Source organism: Acartia tonsa, chromosome 14 (genome assembly GCF_053477335.1).
Source record: "Acartia tonsa isolate MP-2025a chromosome 14, ASM5347733v1, whole genome shotgun sequence".
NCBI lineage: Eukaryota > Metazoa > Arthropoda > Copepoda > Calanoida > Acartiidae > Acartia > Acartia tonsa.
In genome coordinates this window covers 39,540,009-39,559,558 of record NC_137273.1, presented here as the reverse complement: position 1 = coordinate 39,559,558, position 19,550 = coordinate 39,540,009, and the positions used below count along the sequence as shown (strand labels likewise).

Sequence of the window (19,550 nt, the reverse complement as noted above, 5' to 3'; positions counted from 1 at the left end):
AATATTATAAGCGAAGCAACTCTATAATCAAGTCCAAAAATGTAAGTATTTCCATAAACATTATCCTATTTTTAAGCAGTTTTTCAACAAATTTACCTACAATTTTGATTCGACATTTATACATTTATGTTCCGATTTTTCAGTTCAGATACTATACAAGTGTTAATGTCCGTTTGTCCTACCGTTTCAGTGCTTCGCTTTTATGGATGTTGTCATCCTTGTTTATTTATTAATGCATGTTTTTTTAACCATCCTAATTTGAAAACATCTAGTTGTAAGAAAGTATTAAGTAGGTATTATAGGGTGTATAAAAAAGATAAAAATGTTCAGGGGCGTTTCTTCGTATTTCCACAGTAGCTTTACTTCTATTTCTAGCCCCTGCGAAGTGCTCTAACCCAGAGGGGGCAAACAAATAATTTAACCTAACCTAACCTAACATAGCCTATAAAAAGCTACTGTAAAAATAAGACGAAACGCCCCTTATGAGGCGTTGTCACGGAAGGTACTATACCCAAATATTCTAAAATTGATTGTTTAATTGTTATTTTATCTGTAACATTTAAGATATGTGGTTCATGATTCCTTACATAAGCATGCAGAAAAGGGAGTAGGCCCTAGGGGTGTGTCAGCATACCCCTTAAATTTTGAATTCAATAAGACTGTCCACCTCTCTTTACCAAAGTTTATGAGCCAACGAATAAAATAACGTTTTTATAAATCTTTGTATACTAGTAAAATTTACAGTCCAACGTCCCCTTCTTCCCTGATGAAACTAAAATATACTGATTTAATATTTTTAGTACACCCTATTAAATCTGAATTGGTATAAAAGGCAGAATGTCTGGGTATATCCGACCATTTCATAAATTTCTACCAAACCAATCATTATGTTATGCAATTTTCATTTTTATATACAGTTAAAATATCTGTACTTCGATTTGGTGATGAATTCTTAAAGCAAAGTTTTTCTATAATTATTATAAGCAAAGTTTTTCTACAATTAGAGTCTATATGATCGTTCGTCCGTACATTTTCTGATGAATTATGTATGTTATTGTTGTCCTATTGATTTCAAAGTACGATTTCAAAAACCGTAGCAACTCTATAATCGTTACCAATCGTTTGTCAATATAAAACTTAATATGATTTTGAACAAGAATTTTAATGTGGTATAATTATCCTTTTCATCTGATTTTTGGAACAATGACTCCTAGGACAATAAGACACAATATTCGAAGCGAAGCATTTCAATAAACATTTCCAAAAATGTAAGTATGTCCTTTAACAGAAGATGATTAAAGTCCCTCAACAGATTATGACGTCATATGATAAAATAACCAATGAAAGGCCAACATAAATTTTACCATTGGTCAATTACAGTGTATACTGGCCTCTCATTGGCTATTCTATCGTATGACGTCATAATCTGTTGAGGGACTTTAATCATCTACCTTTAACAGTATCCTGTTTTTACGCAACAAGTTATATACAATTTTTTTTGTACATTTAAATAAATATTCTGCTTATTAAGTTTTGACAATTACAATTAATATCAATAAAAGTTGCCTAATGAAATATTATTATATTTTTTTTCTATCTATCATCTTTTGTACTTTTACATTATGCAAAATTATTTATTATATAAATTTCTAAAATATGATTTTATTTTTAATAAATCAGAGCATAAGGACCACCAAAACTGCACTTGAAGTATCATTTTTGCCAAAAACAAATTGTATAACTGTTTTATGTAAATAACTTTCTATAATTATAGGGAAAATATATTCTTTATTTTAAGATACAAAAACAAACACTTATATTCTTAGATTTTCCCAATTTTTAGTAGCGAAGCACATATATAATCTCCGTCAGTCCGTAACACTGAGTAACCTTGTCAAAATACATGTGTATTATTGGATGATTTGTTTTGCATGGATGCACTTGATTAGTTAATTATGAAAGCAAATAAAAAATTCGGAAATTCAACTCCAATAAACTTTTTAAAATTTTTGAAAAATTTTCTTGTTTTAGAATTTAAAAATGTTTGGACTTCGGAACCTATTTTTGTTGTGTTTTACTGTCTGTCTGCTATTAAGTGCCGTTGTGGGCCACCCTCATGAACTTGCAAAAAGATCACCAACAGTAAGTATAACAGCCTTATAAGAAAACTATGGGTATAGCCCCTTTCGTGACAACGCCACTTAAAGGGCGTTTCGTCGTATTTTCACAGCAGATTTTCTCCTATTTCTAGCCCCTGCGGGAGGCACTAACCCTGCGGGGCAAAAAACTAACCTATTCTAAAGTAACCTTACTAAAGCAACTGAGAAAATACGACGAAACGCACCTTAAGAGGCGTTGCCACGAAAGAGACTATACCCAAAACTATTTGTTTGCATAAAGTTACTCTTTAATTGAGATTTGTCTGTTCATGTGGTTAAGGCTTCGCTTCTTATGATCATAATTGAGCTTGACTGATAGGCCTTCTGCTTTTTAAAAAAAGGGAATATATATAAATCCTAAAATATCAAGTAGTAAGATATACAGGGGCGTCCAAGCTTTTTTTTTTGGGGGGGGGTAATTCGTGTTTGGGGGGGTAAAATGGCGCGCGAAGCGCGCCGAAATTTTTTTTTACCCCCCCCAAAATTTTTACCCCGGGGGTAAAATTTGATTGGGGGGGGGGTAATTACCCCCCCTAAAGTCTGTTGGGGGGGTAAATACTCCCCCCAAATCTGTTGGGGGGGGGGTAATTACCCCCCCAAAACTAATTTACCCCGGGGGTAAAATTTTGGGGGGGGGGTAATTTAATTATGTAAAAAAAGCACCTACCTAATCTATTAAGTTAATAAGTACTATCCTATAACATAAAGTAGTAAGTAAGGTTTATTTGACTATAGCTTCAGATTTCATTACTTTTAATACTGAGTTCTCCTTTTTTTAATTACCCCCCCCAAAATGGTTTGGGGGGGTAAATACCCCCCCCCAAAATCGTTGGGGGTGCCTACGGCACCCCCAAGGTAGGGGTAATTTTTTTTTGGGGGGGGTATTGTTCAAAAAATTTTGGGGGTGCCAAATGGCCGATTACCCCCCCCCCCCCTTGGACGCCTATGAAGATATAACTAACCACTGAACCGATTGAGTTCTCAAGCGTGGGGAAGATTTACACGTTTCCCTTGATGGTTCTTGGCTATTTTGGTGTTTTTTCTCCATAAGATTGACTCTAAGTTGTCTTTGCATTAGTTTGCAACTGCTGAGGAAGCTGCAGCAGCCGCCACCGCTGGCAAAAAAGGTGGAGCCGCTGGCAAAAAAGCAGCTGGTGGTGAAGAAGGAGAAGGTAAGAAAATAATTGGATAGATAGATACATTAATAGATAGATAGATAGATAGATAGATAGATGGATAGAAAGATAGATGGATAGATAGATAGATAGATAGATAGATAGATAGATAGATAGATAGATAGATAGATAGATAGATAGATAGATAGATAGATAGATAGATAGATAGATAGATAGATAGATAGATAGATAGATAGATAGATAGATAGATAGATAGATAGATAGATAGATAGATAGATAGATAGATAGATAGATAGATAGATAGATAGATAGATAGATAGATAGATAGATAGATAGATAGATAGATAGATAGATAGATAGATAGATAGATAGATAGATAGATAGATAGATAGATAGATAGATAGATAGATAGATAGATAGATAGATAGATAGATAGATAGATAGATAGATAGATAGATAGATAGATAGATAGATAGATAGATAGATAGATAGATAGATAGATAGATAGATAGATAGATAGATAGATAGATAGATAGATAGATAGATAGATAGATAGATAGATAGATAGATAGATAGATAGATAGATAGATAGATAGATAGATAGATAGATAGATAGATAGATAGATAGATAGATAGATAGATAGATAGATAGATAGATAGATAGATAGATAGATAGATAGATAGATAGATAGATAGATAGATAGATAGATAGATAGATAGATAGATAGATAGATAGATAGATAGATAGATAGATAGATAGATAGATAGATAGATAGGATAGATAGATAGATAGATAGATAGATAGATAGATAGATAGATAGATAGATAGATAGATGGATAGATATATGGATAGATAGATGGATAGAGATAGATTTTTTAGACCTTTAAGATTTGGGGACAGGAATGGCTTAATTTTATCTTATTATAGAGAAAGAAGAAAAACCGGTTTGGTGCCAGTTCTCAAACCCTTTCAGGTAACACACAATGCCCCCTCCCTCCCCGCCTTTAAAGTGCCCACCCCGTTTATTTGAAAAAAAAAATATGGGTAGCCCCCAACAGGGCTAGAAGAACGCAGATATAGGTCTTGCTGGTGTAGAACCCCATTCCTATAAGCATAGGCGTCCAAGGGGGGGGGGTAATGGGCCATTTGGCACCCCCAAAATTTTGTGAACAATACCCCCCCCCAAAAAAAAATTACCCCTACCTTGGGGGTGCCGTAGGCACCCCCAACGATTTTGGGGGGGGTATTTACCCCCCCAAACCATTTTGGGGGGGGTATTTACCCCCCCCAAACCATTTTGGGGGGGGGTATTTACCCCCCCCAAAATAAATGTTCTTTAAAAAAAAATTTTTTTGGGGGGGGTATTTACCCCCCCCCCCAAATTGAATGTTCTTTAAAAAAAAAATTTTACTGTCCAACCAGTTAAAACAGTTCTTAACCATGATAACAAAAAATTTAATAGTTTGATCATGTTTTATTTGCTTGGGCCTTTATAAGGGCTAAAACCATCCCGGGGATCTATGATGTAATTGTAAAGCACTGAAGATTCCATAAAATAGATACCTAACTAAATTAAATATTTCATTAAATAATGAAAAAGAATTTCTATAGGAGATTTCTTTTGGGAGGATGTCAGGGTGTCTCAAAACTAGTTATAAAACTTACCAGGACCTATAAGACGCTTCACTTTAAAGTAAAATCATATTGGTTCATTGGTTAGTGAGTTAATTATTGTATTTTTATGTTCTAAAGAATGAGATACTACTATATATTTGAATAGTAGTTGCGCCCTTAGCATCTAAGAACTCGTGTTTTCTAAAGGGTAAAAAGGGAGGAGAAAAATAGCCTAAAACCACTCAAAGGATTGACCTATAATAGTGTGGAACCATCATGGGATCTATGTGAAGCTTTCCTAAAAAGGAGAACTCAGTATTAAAAGTAATGAAATCTGAAGCTATAGTCAAATAAACCTTACTTACTACTTTATGTTATAAGATAGTACTTATTATTAACTTAATAGATTAGGTAGGTGCTTTTTTTACATAATTAAATTACCCCCCCCAAAAATTTTACCCCCGGGGTAAATTAGTTTGGGGGGGTAATTACCCCCCCCAACAGATTTGGGGGGAGTATTTACCCCCCCCAACAGAATTTAGGGGGGGTAATTACCCCCCCAATCAAATTTTACCCCCGGGGTAAAAATTTTGGGGGGGGTAAAAAAAAATTTCGGCGCGCTTCGCGCGCCATTTTACCCCCCCCAAACACGAATTACCCCCCCCCTAAAATTTTTTACCCCCCCCAAAAAAAAAAGCTTGGACGCCCCTGCCTATAAGTGATAGGAATAATAAAACTCATTATTATACCTCATAACAAGTTTTAAAGTTTTTATCCAACAGACAGAACGACCATCAGACGTTTAAATTCTTTGCTTATAAAATTATGCTTACTATTTTTTAATGACACATTCCTAACCAAGCAGCAGTCTGTATTTGTAATAAAAAATCAGCCATGTGACGTCATAAAAATGTGGGATTATCCATCTCTTTTTTTATGGGTTTTCTTTCCCACTTATCCTTCCTTATGTTTATGACGTCACATGGCTGATTTTTGGGACACATTGTCCAGTTACCTGTATTTTAACTGTTTAGGTCACGAGTTCGAGTTGACGCCAAGTGCCAGGAACTCGCAGAAGCTGCAGAAGAATAAACTTTATTTTCATTTATAGTTATCTACTCGTTTCAAAGTTTATTTCCCTTTTTTCCCTACAACAAGCTGATATTTCTTTATACACTTGTACAAGAGACTGAAATGAAAATCCAATGTACATTTATATATTTTATTTTATTAAAATAATAAATGATGTTTTATGTATAAATAAATTTGAATGAAAAATATATAATATTATTGCGATTTTTCTGTTTTTGGATATTGAATTTAATGGTCTTTTTAAAACAATAATTAAGGGTATTTTTTCGACTCTAAGACATCATCTAGAGAACCCAAGGCTTGTAATGGGACCAATACTCTATATCTATAATACAAAGTAGCTTGATGTATGTCTGTCCGTCCGTCTGTCCCTTAAGATCTCGGTAACCACTGAACCGATCGGATTCTACTCTTCAGGTAATATACCTACTGGTCCTGGGGTTGTTTTAGGCTATTTTCTGTTTCTCTGCAGCTGTAACAGGTTAATTACCATGCAAAGTTTGAAATCGATAAAACAATTCTAACATGCCTAAATCAACGATAAGAGCTGACCCTTATGTACAGACTAGGACCCTAAATTTAGAAAAGCTTCGCTTTTAAAAGTAAGAAAATCAGAATGGATTGTTTATTTAAATTTGATATTAAACACATTTTGATAAAATTTTAGGTACTTGGATTCAAATTATTACAATATTGATTATTTTATTACATTTATTATTATTAAACACAATTTATAAATAAATTAACAAGGATGAAAACATCCATAAGTAGCGAAGCACTCATGGGGTGTTATTAAAATATGGAAAATAAATATCTTAGATAAAAAATCACGAAACCTTTAATCGCCAACTTTTCTTATTTATTTTTATGATTTTAAAGATTTATATTTTTAAGACAGACAGACGGAAAAAGTAAATAACCCACTGAATGATCATTGATAAAGGGAATCTTCAAAAAAATAAACATCAGAGCTGGATCTTTAAATCATTTCAATGGTGCGCTAAACCACCCCGCGCAAAATTTCAGCCAATCACAGCGGAGTATTTTACAAAATGCGGCGCTGTGATTGGCTGAAATTCTGCGCAGGTGGTTTAGTGCACCATTGAAATCATTTAAAGATCCAGCTCAGCTGTCCATCTTGAACAATTGATATTTCCCCTCATGGTGTTACGAACTGACGGACGGACAGACAGAGAAAGTGAATTACAGAGTAGTTTCTCTATTAACAGACAAAAGTAATTAATTTGTGTTATGATTATTAATGTTATAATGGCGTACATGAATTTATCGTCCATTGTCTTATCCCTTAAGGTCCCTGGGAATAAGGAAAAAAAACTTTTTTTCATGCCAAATTATGCATGAAAAATAATTGAGGTAATGAAAAATTAATAGAAGGTTTATTCATGAAATTATACAGTTATAAGAATAGAGAAGCAATTGGGGTTACTTTTTTTAGAAAGTTCACTCTAATTATCCGTCAGTCAGCCGCTCCATATGATTTTCTAGACTACTATTCAAGATGGACGGCTTAATTTTTTTTTGCAAAGTGATTAACTAATATACTAAGTTGTAAGTCAGGGAGGGGACATTGGGGTGTTTATCACACTAGTCCCAAAAGTTTTAGAGTACCATTTATCTTATTCGTTGATTAAAGGAAGCCAGCAAAAAATACCACGCTTTAACTGCTGAAAGACTGCCACAAGTAGACCAAATACCCCAAATTTGAAGCCTTCAGCTTCTATAACAAAAAAGTTCTAGGCATTTTAAAATGACATTTTATGTACAATGAAAATTTTGAAAGAATTGCAATGCTCATGTTGAAAACTTTGAAATTTAACTACGTGGCCTAGAAACAAAATTATAAGCTTATTTTTGTCTTAAATTTAGGTTTCCAGTAACTAATTATATTTTTACAATAAAAATACCCATTTTTACAGTCAAAATCATTAAAAAAAATTAAGTTTTACTTGCGTTGTACCGAATGTACTGTAGCTAATCAGAAGGCTGAATCAGCTTAACAACCAATCACAGCTAAGCTTGTATTAGTTTACCCCTTTGTTTCCGCTATGATTTTCGTTTAAAAATGCAATTTAAATCGAATTTTTTTTCATAGATTTTGACAATGAAATGTGGTGTTTTTATTGTAAAAATGTAATCAGTTACAGGCAATCTAAGTTTCTGACAAAGATAAGGTTATAATTTTGTGTCTAGGCGACGTAATTTAATATTGTTTTTTCTTTTATGAGCATTGGAAATCTTTCAAAAATTCCATTGTACATAAAATGCTATTTGAAATGCCTAGAACTTTTTTGTTATTGAAGCTGAAGGCTTTAAATTTGGGGTATTGGGTCTTCTTGTGGCAGTCTTTCAGCAGTTAAAGCGTATTATTTCTTGCAGGCGTCCTTTAACAACTTTGACGATTTTTTTTAAAAATTGTCAATGTTTGGTTCATTAAGTTGAGTGTCCAAAGGTTTCATTCAATCATTAATTGTAATCTACAGTAGATGAACATTCATTTATGGGCCATTGTCTAATCCCTTTAGATCCCTGACTATAAGTTTAAACAACTCTGAAAAAAGCTATATCAAAACGAATCAGGTTTTACTATTTTTATTCATAATTTTGACACCTCTAAATTCTTATATGCCTCTATTTTTAAACATGACAGAAATCTAATAATGTTTCATTCATGTAAATAAGTAAAAATAAACCCAATAATAACATAATACATTTCAAAATTCATGTCATTTTTTGGTAATATAACATAATAGTTGAAAAAAATAGATAGAATATTTCTTTAATTCAATTTTTTTTAATATTTAAAATTGATTATTGGTTTAAAAATAGTTTGATATATGTAAATAAAGTTTATAAAATAGGTTCTTATGTAAATATTTCATTAATAAAATAAGAATTGGTGTATCCATAAGTAGCACAGCAACAACAGAGAGCTGCTATACTGCGTAGACGCTGTAGACTCAAGTTTAGACAGAATATATTTACTATACTTTTTTTTTTTTTTAATAAGTATCGCTGAATCGGCTATAGTAACCAAATCACCGAAATTATTTTAGTAAAAATCTTCAAAAATTATATTTAAAATCTCCAAAAGTTAGATAAAATCGAAATGTGAATAACCCTCCTATGATTTTATACTTATAATACTTTTTGCATTAACAATGGATTTCAACTAACGTCTAATTACACACGGTTAAACGGACATGCTCTTATTTATGAGTAGCTTTACTACTAAACATTTTAATAAAATATAAATACATACATTATAATACTTTTTTATGGACCTCAAAAATGCATTTGACAACCATAATCAAGACACTAAAAAACAGTTATTTTTGGCTTTAAACATTGTTATCGGTTAATATACATATACATAATTCTTTTATGGTTTCATAGACAGTTGTCCGGAGATATGTAAAAAAATCACCAATGAGATGTGTATTTTTTCATGGATTAAATTCATTTGACTCGGACCTACAGCTCATCTGGGTCAACAAAACTGTAATTTATCAATTATTATGAAAAAATATTTAAATCTTTTAAAAGTAACAATTATAAATTACAGAGTTAAATAGTAGTGACCTAGGAATGAATTTTCTGGAAGGTGGTAAAATGTCTCAGAAAACAGGGGACAATTCTTTTCACGATTTCACGATTGACGTCAATCGGCAAAAAGTGTTTAATTTGTCCTTTTTTGTCAGACACTTTTACCAGCAAGATATTAAAATAAGCTTGTATTTTAACAAGGTGTCAGGTTAATTTTAGAGGCAATTTCAAATATTAGAAAATCCAAAACTGTGTTACAAGTTTTTGACAATGGATATTGATTACGTGGATATTTTGTCAGGGATTTTTTGTCGTCAATTTAGGTTGCTAGTATGGTCCCTATAAATTGGTCAATTCTTTCCTCCATGGCCAGGGGAGAGAAAGGGTTAAAGTCATAAGGGGTGGGATGGGTGTATCGTTCTATTTTAGCCAGCTGAGAGAAACATTTTATCAGGGTATGCGAGAATCTCTCACAATATCCACGTATTTTATATCCATTTTTCTGATATACTTTTTGAAAACTAAAAAATACTTAAGGGGTGATTCTCGTATTTTTAAAATGGCTTTTGATTATTCATAGGTTATTTTAGGTTAGATTTTGTTATATTGGGTTAGGTGAATGCCCCACAGGGTTAGAGCCCCCCACAGGGGTTAGAAATAGGAAAAAATCTACTGTGAAAATACGAAGAAACGCCTATAAGGGGCGTTGTCACGAAAGGGACTATACACCAAGCTACTTTGAGCTACTAATTTGAACAACATCTCTGTCTAACCCATAGTCGCCATGAGCCACTTAGCCATTGTGCTGTTTATTCGATTTCTCATAAATTTCTTGTTTTTGTAGAAGAAATTTTGTGTACAGTTTCCACCGGACTCGTCACATTGCTTCAGCCGCTGTGCTGAAAATATAAGATAGTTATTTCTCGTATTCATTCGAATCCGGTGGATAGGAACCGGTTCTCAGCCATACGAAAAAACTATGTCTAGCATCGTATTATATCCAGTTTTCTACGAATATAAAAGTGTACAATCATAAGATGAACCCAGTAAAAGTGTCGGACTGTTATGACGTAAAAAAAATAATTAGCCAATAAGAGGCCACTATAAATTTTACCATTGGTCAATAATGGCCTCTCATTGGCTAATTTTTTTTACGTCATAATCAGTCCGACACTATTACTGGTTTTAATCTTATAATGATGAAAGAAATAACTATTATCACATTATTGTATTATAAACAGCTTTCCAAGATATAAAAATGTATAATGATAAAATTAAAACAAAATTTTTTAGCCCCAAGATGCTGAAAATGCACCGGTCAACAAAACTGGTTTTAATTTTATATCATTGTATTTTTTAATATTGTAGAAAACTGGATATATTACAACACGATACATGATTTTTCAGTATTAATAATGAGATATTAATCGGTTTTGAACCCAAACTGGGAAAATATAGCGGGGGTTCCTCTGGTAATCCTTATATAAAAGTAACAGGATCTGTGTTTATCTGTCTGTCTTTCTGCCTGACGGTTTTGGTTCTCCTTTACAATGTAGCTTCTCATAGGTCCTGGCAAGGTTTACAACTATTTTGAGGGAGGGTAACACCATCAATCCCAAAGAGAAATCTCCACAAGAAAAAAATTCTAGGGGCGTGGATGTTAGAAATGTCATATAGGCTTTAACATGCCATATAGTTCAGGGGAAATCTACACAAACAAGGATGAAAACATGAAACGGTAGGACAAACGGACATTAACATTGTATAGTGTCTAAACTGAATAATCAGAATATGAAGTAAAAGAGTCGAAGCAAAATTGTAAGTAAATTTGTTGGAAAACTGCTTGATACAGAATAATGTTTATGGACATACTTACATTGTTAGAACTTGATTATAGAGTTGCTTCGCTTATAATATTGTTCTTTGTTGTCCCAGGAATCAATATACCAAAAACCAGATCAAACGGATAATTAGATCACATAAAATTTTGTTGTTAAAAAGTAGAAAAATCAACATGTTTAAAATGGCCGTACGGACATTCTGGTAATGATTATAAAGTTGCTTCGCTTTCTAAATCGTACCAAACTACTACAGGAATCATCATGCTAAGTTTGAAATCGATAGGACAATTTTAACATGCCTAAATTAACGAATAAAAGCTATCTATCTCGGACGAAAAATCAACATGTTTAAAATGGACGTACGGACATTCTGGTAATGATTATAGAGTTGCTACGCTTGCTAAGTCGTACCTAACTACTACAGGAATCATCATGCAAAGTTTGAAATCGATAGGACAATTATAACATGCCTAAATTAACGAATAAAAGCTATCTATCTCGGACGGACGGACGTACGGACCGACCCTAATTATAGAAAAGCTTCGCTTTTAAACAAGGATGACAACATCCATAAAAGCGAAGCACTGAAACGGTAGGACAAACGGACATTAACACTTGTATAGTATCTGAACTGAAAAATCGGAACATAAATGTATAAATGTCGAATCAAAATTGTAGGTAAATTTGTCGAAAAACTGCTTAAAAACAGGATAATGTTTATGGACATACTTACATTTTTGGACTTGATTATAGAGTTGCTTCGCTTATAATATTGTTCTTTGTTGTCCCAGGAATCAATATACCAAAAATCAGATCAAACGGATAATTAAAACACTTGAAAATTTGTTGTAAAAAAAGTAGAAAAATTAACATGTTTAAAATGGACGTACGGACATTCTGGTAATGATTATAGAGTTGCTACGCTTTCTAAATCGTACCCAACTACTACAGGAATCATCAAGCAAAGTTTGAAATCGATAGGACAATTCTAACATGCCTAAATTAACGAATAAAAGCTATCTATCTCGGACGGACGGACGTACGGACGGACGGACGGACGGACGGACCGACCCTAATTATAGAAAAGCTTCGCTTTTAAAAATGAAATTTCAACTCACTTTGTCTGTCAGAATATGTTAATTACTCAGCCAATATTAGAGATAAAAGGCGGATTTTTTTGTCTACATTTCTATGATTACGGGGCATATTTAAGTATAAAATCATTAGCTTTTCTTTGATCAGTTGCTGATTAATAATCATTTCTTTACTTTGTTGTGCTTATCTACTTATGGATGTTGTCGTCCTTGTTTTTTTTTTATATAATTGTACGCAAAATAGTGTCTTAGTACATATATACATCTTGTTATCTTTATGTATTTTTTTGTTATTATAATGGTTGTTTATTTGTAGATAAAGGGAAAGGTAGCTTTATTACTGTATAAAATTTGCTCCCTAAATTCTTTTAGATGATTACTTTGATTCATAAGTAATGCTATCTACTCTATATGTTGATAATTAATTAAAAATAGTGGTTGAAACTTTTGGACACTTAACTTGATGAACCAACCAATCAAAAATCAAAAAGTCCCCAAAGTTGTTAAGCCAACGAGTAAGAAAACTATATCTTATAACTTAGGGGACTCGTGTAATAAACAGCCCCCTGTCCTCTTACTCTCTAAATGTTCGAGCATCGAACGACCTCTCCCCACTCAAGGGCCCCTAGAGGCCTCGTAGCCGCTAGTATTAAATGACTTACCGAATTTTTTCCACGCCTGATATCTGCTGTAATCCAAGCTACTCTGAGGCTGTCTTTTCAATAGCCTAAACAATAAATTTATAAGTATAGATGTATGTCCAGACAGGTACCTGGATCCCGCTGTTTGGGACCTTTTTTGTCTGCTAGAAAACTGCTTTCTGCTCTTTTGTAGCGACTTGGGTGTGTTGGTTGGTCTACAAGGACCCAATTGAAAGTCGGCACAGGGTCTTCGAGAAGGGGACATACAGTTATTTAACCACTTCCCCCTCTATTGCTTTTTCTCTATTGTCTAAACAATAAATTTATAAATACAGATATATACACCAAACCACTACCTACTTTAATCTGCATAGACAAATAAGTTTGCAAAAAAAGTTTGTCTTCAAAATTTGTGCTTTTTTCACTGAGCGTGACAATAAACTTTTAACACAACCCAAGTTTTCAAAGTTTTTTCTTCTAATGACAATGCTAAAACTGTAAGAGAACTTGAGTAATTTTGAAGTATATACACCTTAGAATGAACAAGGTTGCATTATGGGTTCTTGAAACTTTAATTGTAAATCTATTTAACTTTCGTCCCCTCTATTCTGTAACTTTACTGTCGAAAGATTACTTTATAGTTTAACAGTTAGAGAGAGGAGGGAAAGTAAACTATCCCAAACCATAAAAACCCGTTCTACCATTGGATTAGAATGAAATAGTTTTGAGAAAACATTGTAGCCAGAAAATAACAGGAAGTATGTACGACTGTCTGTTAATCTGTGTGTACCGAATGATCTCGCTAACAGCTAAACAGATATAGTTATACTTTACAGTGAAGCTTCTCATAGATTAGGGGAAGGATTATTTCCATTTTTAGATGGGTACCACCATCCTTAAAAGAGAAATCTTCCCTAAAAAAATGTTCCAAACCCGTGGCCGATGGTATTTTTAAAAACATTCTCTAATTTTTTCGTCAAATAGTTTGAATTTACAAAAGGAATAATTTTGTCAGTCATATCTTACTTTTTTGTCATGCATTCCAAAGAAAACGAATTAAAAAAAATATAGATTAAATGAACTAATCAACCACGAATCGCGCCTGACTTAGTAGCTGGATCACTTACCTAATATAGTTTTTGACAACAGAAGTTTTGTGTGGTATTTGTATATCCATTCTCACTGGATCTACCTACAAAATAAAACTAGGATGGCATCATCCATTTAAAGGCGAAGCTCTGAAATGGAAGGACAAACGAACATTAACAATTGTATTGTGTCAGAACTGAATATACAAAATATAAATTACATGTTTTGACAAAATTAAATTTCTTGAACCCAGTAAAAGTGTCGGACTGATTATGACGTAAAAAAATAATTAGCCAATGAGAGGCCACTATACATTTTACCATTGGTCAATAATGGCCTCTCATTGGCTAATTTTTATTTTTACGTCATAATCAGTCCGACACTCTTACTGGGTTCAATTTCTTGCAAAACTTCTTAAATACAGAATACAGTTTAAGGGCATACTGACATTTTTAGGACTTGATTTTAGAGATGCTTCGCTTATAATATTGTACCTTAATTGTGCCTTATTGTAATAGGAATCAGTACTCCAAAAATAAGATCAATCGGATGATTATATCACTTAAAAACTGTTGTTAAATACGTTAAAATGCAACTTGATTAAAATGGACGTGCGGATATTCTGGTAACGATTATAGAGTTGCTACGCTTTCTAAATCGTACCTAACTCCTAGAGAAATCATCATGCAAAGTTTGAAATCAAAAGGACAATTAACTTGCTTAAATTAACGAAAAGAGCTATCCGTTACGTATGGACGGACGGACATACGGACCAACCCTAATTATAGAAAAGCTTCGCTTTTAAAAGGGAGCTTTCACACAAGGTATCATGTTGAACACCTTAACACCCAGTGTAGTGATCTAAAGGATTAAGACAATTGCCGATAAAATGATGTACATCCCCTATGATGATGCACAAAATTACCCATAATGTAGATTACAATTAGTGGTTGAAACGTTTGGATCTCAACTTAATGAACTGAACTTGTTCAGGCAACGAAAAAGAAAACTTTGGGGACTAGTGCAACAGCCCAATGTCCCCTGCCTCTCTGGTTACATCCCTACCACATTTCTTAATTGAAAAATAGTTTTTTTTTGTTTGTCTATTACTTTAGGTAAGGTTAGGTTAGGTTATATTAGGTACTCGGGAGCACCGCATGGGTTTAGCATTGGAAAAAAAGCAAAAGTGATACATCAATTAAAGCAAAAGCTAACTATTCCAGACGATCATATACTTGTAATAAAGTAACAGGATGTCTCTCTGTGTGTTTGGGTGTTTGTATGTTTGTACCAAAGGATTTCACTAACTGCTGAACCGATCGGATTCTCCTTAACAGGGTAGCTTCTCATAGGTCCCGGTAAGGTTTATAACTATTTTGGGGGAGGGTACCACCACCGTACCAAGGGAAATCACCAAAAAATCGAATCTTTAAAAAAATATTCTCGCTTTTACTTAGAGACTTGAACGCATTATTTATCAAATTAGATATTTAAAATACAAACAAACACTTAAAGTGCCACTAGAGGCCACTAGGGGCGTACCCACTAGTAAAGAATAAAACAATACACTTTAGTTTAAGAATGATAACATAATCCCTAAGTAGCATAGTCCCAAAATATATTTGGTAGACAAACGTGCGATATCCTTTTAGGAATGTTTTTTAAGGCAGGCTAGGAGGCTGAGCGGTGCGGCCATGGTAGTTTGTAATTGGGGAAGGAGGGGGTTGTGAAGTTGTACCGATGAAACCTAATTGTTCTTTAAAAAACAAGGACAAATTGTTCAACTTGTAGCATAGTGACATTTACCCAACAAGAATAAAAATAAATTGTGGGACTTATAAACTTTATAAACTTAGCAAAGGATTGGATGCTAAAATATCCCGTATTATTAAAAAAATAATGTAGAATCTGATTGTCCATGTCAATTTTAAATTCCAGGTATGATTCTGCAGGTCCTTTTTAGAGTTAGGGGATTATCGTGTCCGTAAAGGGGTTCGAGGTACAGGGATTACATAAATAAAATAGAAAGGAGACAAAAACGTTTTATTGATATATGTATAATCCAATTTTAGAGGCATGACGTAAATTTTGAAAATATAATTCTAATTAAATATTGATCTGTCAACTATAGGAACGAGTAGTTTTAGAGAAAAAAACTTTTGTTCTTTTGAAATGAAAGATAATTTTTTTAGTAGCATAGCTACTCTACAACTAGTTTTTCTATGTAACTCAGTTAAACAAGAATTAATGTCTGTTAACCCTAAACGTATGGGGGGGGGGGGGCGTTTAACGCCACTCCCTCTGATTTTATCCATCTCATTTTCTGTGTGTAAAAGATAGAGGGCTATAACTGAGTGACTTTTTAAATATGGATATGACACACAACTGAGATTAAGAAATGTTTGAATGTCTCCATCCTGGCGGGCACAGGATGCCAGCAAACCTGGCAGGGTCATCCAGGTAAAGAGCAAAAATATTTTTTTCACTTAAACAAAGCATTCTATCTTACCGAAATACTAAAATATCCTCTAGAGTAGTAAATACTTATATGAAATATAGGTGTTTAAGTTAATTTCAGGTTTAAGGTATGATCCTGCAGGTCTCCAGAAATCTTTAAAAGCCTCATGTGACCACAATTTTTGACTTAGATACTTCAAATTTTAAACTAAAGCTTTTCTTACATTCTACACAACATTGTATTAAAATTTCAAAAAGATCCGCCTCCGTTTTCCCGCTGATCGATCAAGATGCGGCTAGGGGCTCGACTGTTAAAGTTAAAGGGTTAAAGAATGACCGATTGTTCAAGTATTTATTCAGTGAATGCTCATTGGTCAACATAAATATTAGCTGTCCATTTTAAATATAATATTCTTTTTTTCCAATTGTGTTACAGTTAGACAGACGGACAGACAAAATTAATTATAGAGTAGCTTTGCTTCTACATTAAACACACAGAAACAAGGGTGATAACAAGCTTATGGCAAAGCTCAAAATATAATTAACGATCATCAATTTACTTTATAGATTCACAACGCAATTGATGTTAGAGATGCTTCGCTTAATACATTTTGCCTAATCGGCGTGGTAATCACTATTTCAAAATTTAAGTGTATAATAGAATAAACATGTCCATAAATCTATAAAAACTGCAAATAAATCATGTTAAAAATAAAATGTAAAACTTTCTGATTATATATTTGCTTAATTGTACCTAACTGTAACAGGAATAGTTATGCAATATTAATAACTAGAGGCTACGCCCCTAAAGGTTTCTAGGGCCACTTGAGGACGAGGTAGAGAGGGGGATGGAGCATTTGACTCCCATATTTTCATTTTTAGTTTTAAAAAGAAAAAGAAAAACATTGAGGGGAGGGAAGAGCGTAAAATTTTTCTAAGGGCAATTTCTCTTTGGAGGTTGGTGGTATATACTCTCATCCAAAATAGGTATAAACCTTCCCAGGACCTATGAGGAGCTACAGAGTACACACAAACAGACACAAAGACATATACACAAACTTCCTGTTACTTTTCTATAATGATTCTGCTTTACCTGTATGCGAGGGAGAGTATTATATTCATAATCATCACAGAGTTCCATTTCATCACATGATACTACGATAGATAGATAGATTAATATCGTGTTAACCGCTGAACCAATATGGCTCTCATTTACAATTAAGCTTCTTAAAGGTCCAGGGGAGGTTTATAACTATAAGGGCAATTTCCACCTTCCCACCACCCAATAATAAGTGTTGACTTTATAGTAAACTGAATTAGAAAGTGATTTATCCTTTCGCGACACATTACAATCTTTCCCGATTTTGTATTACTTTGCGGAACATGATTCCAGTTACGTCATATTTTTCTTTCCCAAAAAAGGGAAGGGGGGAAGAAAATTTCTTCAAAAGAGATGGGGAACCCCCCTTTTCTCCCATCTCTTTTTTTTCTTCCCCCCTTCCCTTTTTCGGGAAAGAAAAATATGACTTCGCTCTTCACCCAAGCGTCCCCTTCCCTAATGTGCTCTGGAGGTATATAGGGGCGTAGCCGCTAGTATAGTAATAAACAAAGTATAACACAATATCTTCTATATGTAAATATTTCCATTATCTATCTATCTATACCTACCCAGGGAGTAAGGGAGGGGACAATGGATTGAATATTCAATTTTTAGGAGTCTCAGACTTTTGGTACTGGCTTAAAGGGAATGTGCACGAATTCAGCAGGTTCTGACTGACTTTGGGTACTAGCGCAGCAATGCCCCGCTAACTAGCTGAGTTAGTTTTGAATATAGCAGACAGAAAAATTTGTTATTGATGGCTGGTTTTAACAAATATTTTTCCCCAAGAAAATGTCATTTCATGTATAGAAACTCTACTGTGATATTTATGTATTAAACAATCTAAGAACCCCTTGAATTTAGGTGGCAGTTTAAAATATATGAGAAGGGTTGACGAAGTTCTAAACAAGATTTTTCTATTGATTCATTACAGAATGTTTACTACATTGCAATGTATTGGTAATTTGATTTTCAAGTAAATGATTTTTTCTTTAGAACTAATTTTGTTCTAAATTATATTACCATAATCCCTTTAGAATTTTGGTCAAATTTTCTTGATAAATCTGGTTTTCATTGCTTTTCAGCAAAAACTCTTAAATTGAATTAATTGCCCATTTTCCCCTCCCTTACTCCCTGATACCTACCTATCTATCTATTAACTATCTATCTATATATCTATCTATCCTTCTATATATATATATATATCTATTTATATATCTATCTATCTATCTATCTATCTATCTATCTATCTATCTATCTATCTATCTATCTATCCTTCTATATATATATCTATCTATCTATCTACCTGCAAAACCGATGCAAAGAGTGAATAAGATATATGGCAGGGCTGATACCATACTTTAAGTTTATCTGAAAAATCTATGAAAAAACATCAAATGATATCTCATCTATAAATGTAAAGAATTGGTTCTTTCCCTCGAAGGGCCTAATGACGTAATTATTATCTTATATTTTAATAAGATTTGGTTTGAATATACGCCAAAATAAGACCTATAATCATGGTCAGTCTGTCCATTTGTAACGATTAGCTATTTCTGTTTTCATACCAATTGAATCAGAATCGAAAGGTACACGGCACACAAAAACGCGCGATATTATTGTTGTGCGTACTAAACCTATGCAGCCAGTTGTCTGGATGCTATATGCATTCAAACTTATTTTGTCGAATCAATGATCTATCGATTTATTCTAGATCCGTTAATATTTTAAAAAGCATGACAACACTCATAAAAGCAAATCCA

At 33.4% G+C, this 19,550-nt stretch overlaps 1 protein-coding gene and 1 long non-coding RNA gene across 2 annotated transcripts; one reads left to right on the top strand and one right to left on the bottom strand.

Moving 5' to 3' along the window:
• The first annotated feature begins 2,034 nt into the window (after positions 1-2,034).
• LOC145306116 (uncharacterized) lies at positions 2,035-6,207 on the top strand. Its single transcript, XR_013874894.1, has 4 exons — positions 2,035-2,142; positions 3,238-3,331; positions 4,224-4,269; positions 5,945-6,207. It is a non-coding gene; the product is annotated as an uncharacterized LOC145306116 (long non-coding RNA).
• A 4,038-nt stretch (positions 6,208-10,245) lies between these two features.
• On the bottom strand, positions 10,246-19,171 carry LOC145306094 (uncharacterized). The gene is made up of 5 exons (XM_080148039.1): positions 19,094-19,171; positions 17,782-17,843; positions 14,270-14,334; positions 13,164-13,228; positions 10,246-10,465 (listed from the first exon to the last, which is right to left on the bottom strand). The coding sequence occupies exons 1-5, from the start codon at positions 19,143-19,145 to the stop codon at positions 10,335-10,337; spliced, it is 375 nt and encodes a 124-aa protein (XP_080004165.1). The 5' UTR covers positions 19,146-19,171; the 3' UTR covers positions 10,246-10,334.
• Between the last annotated feature and the right edge of the window lie 379 nt (positions 19,172-19,550).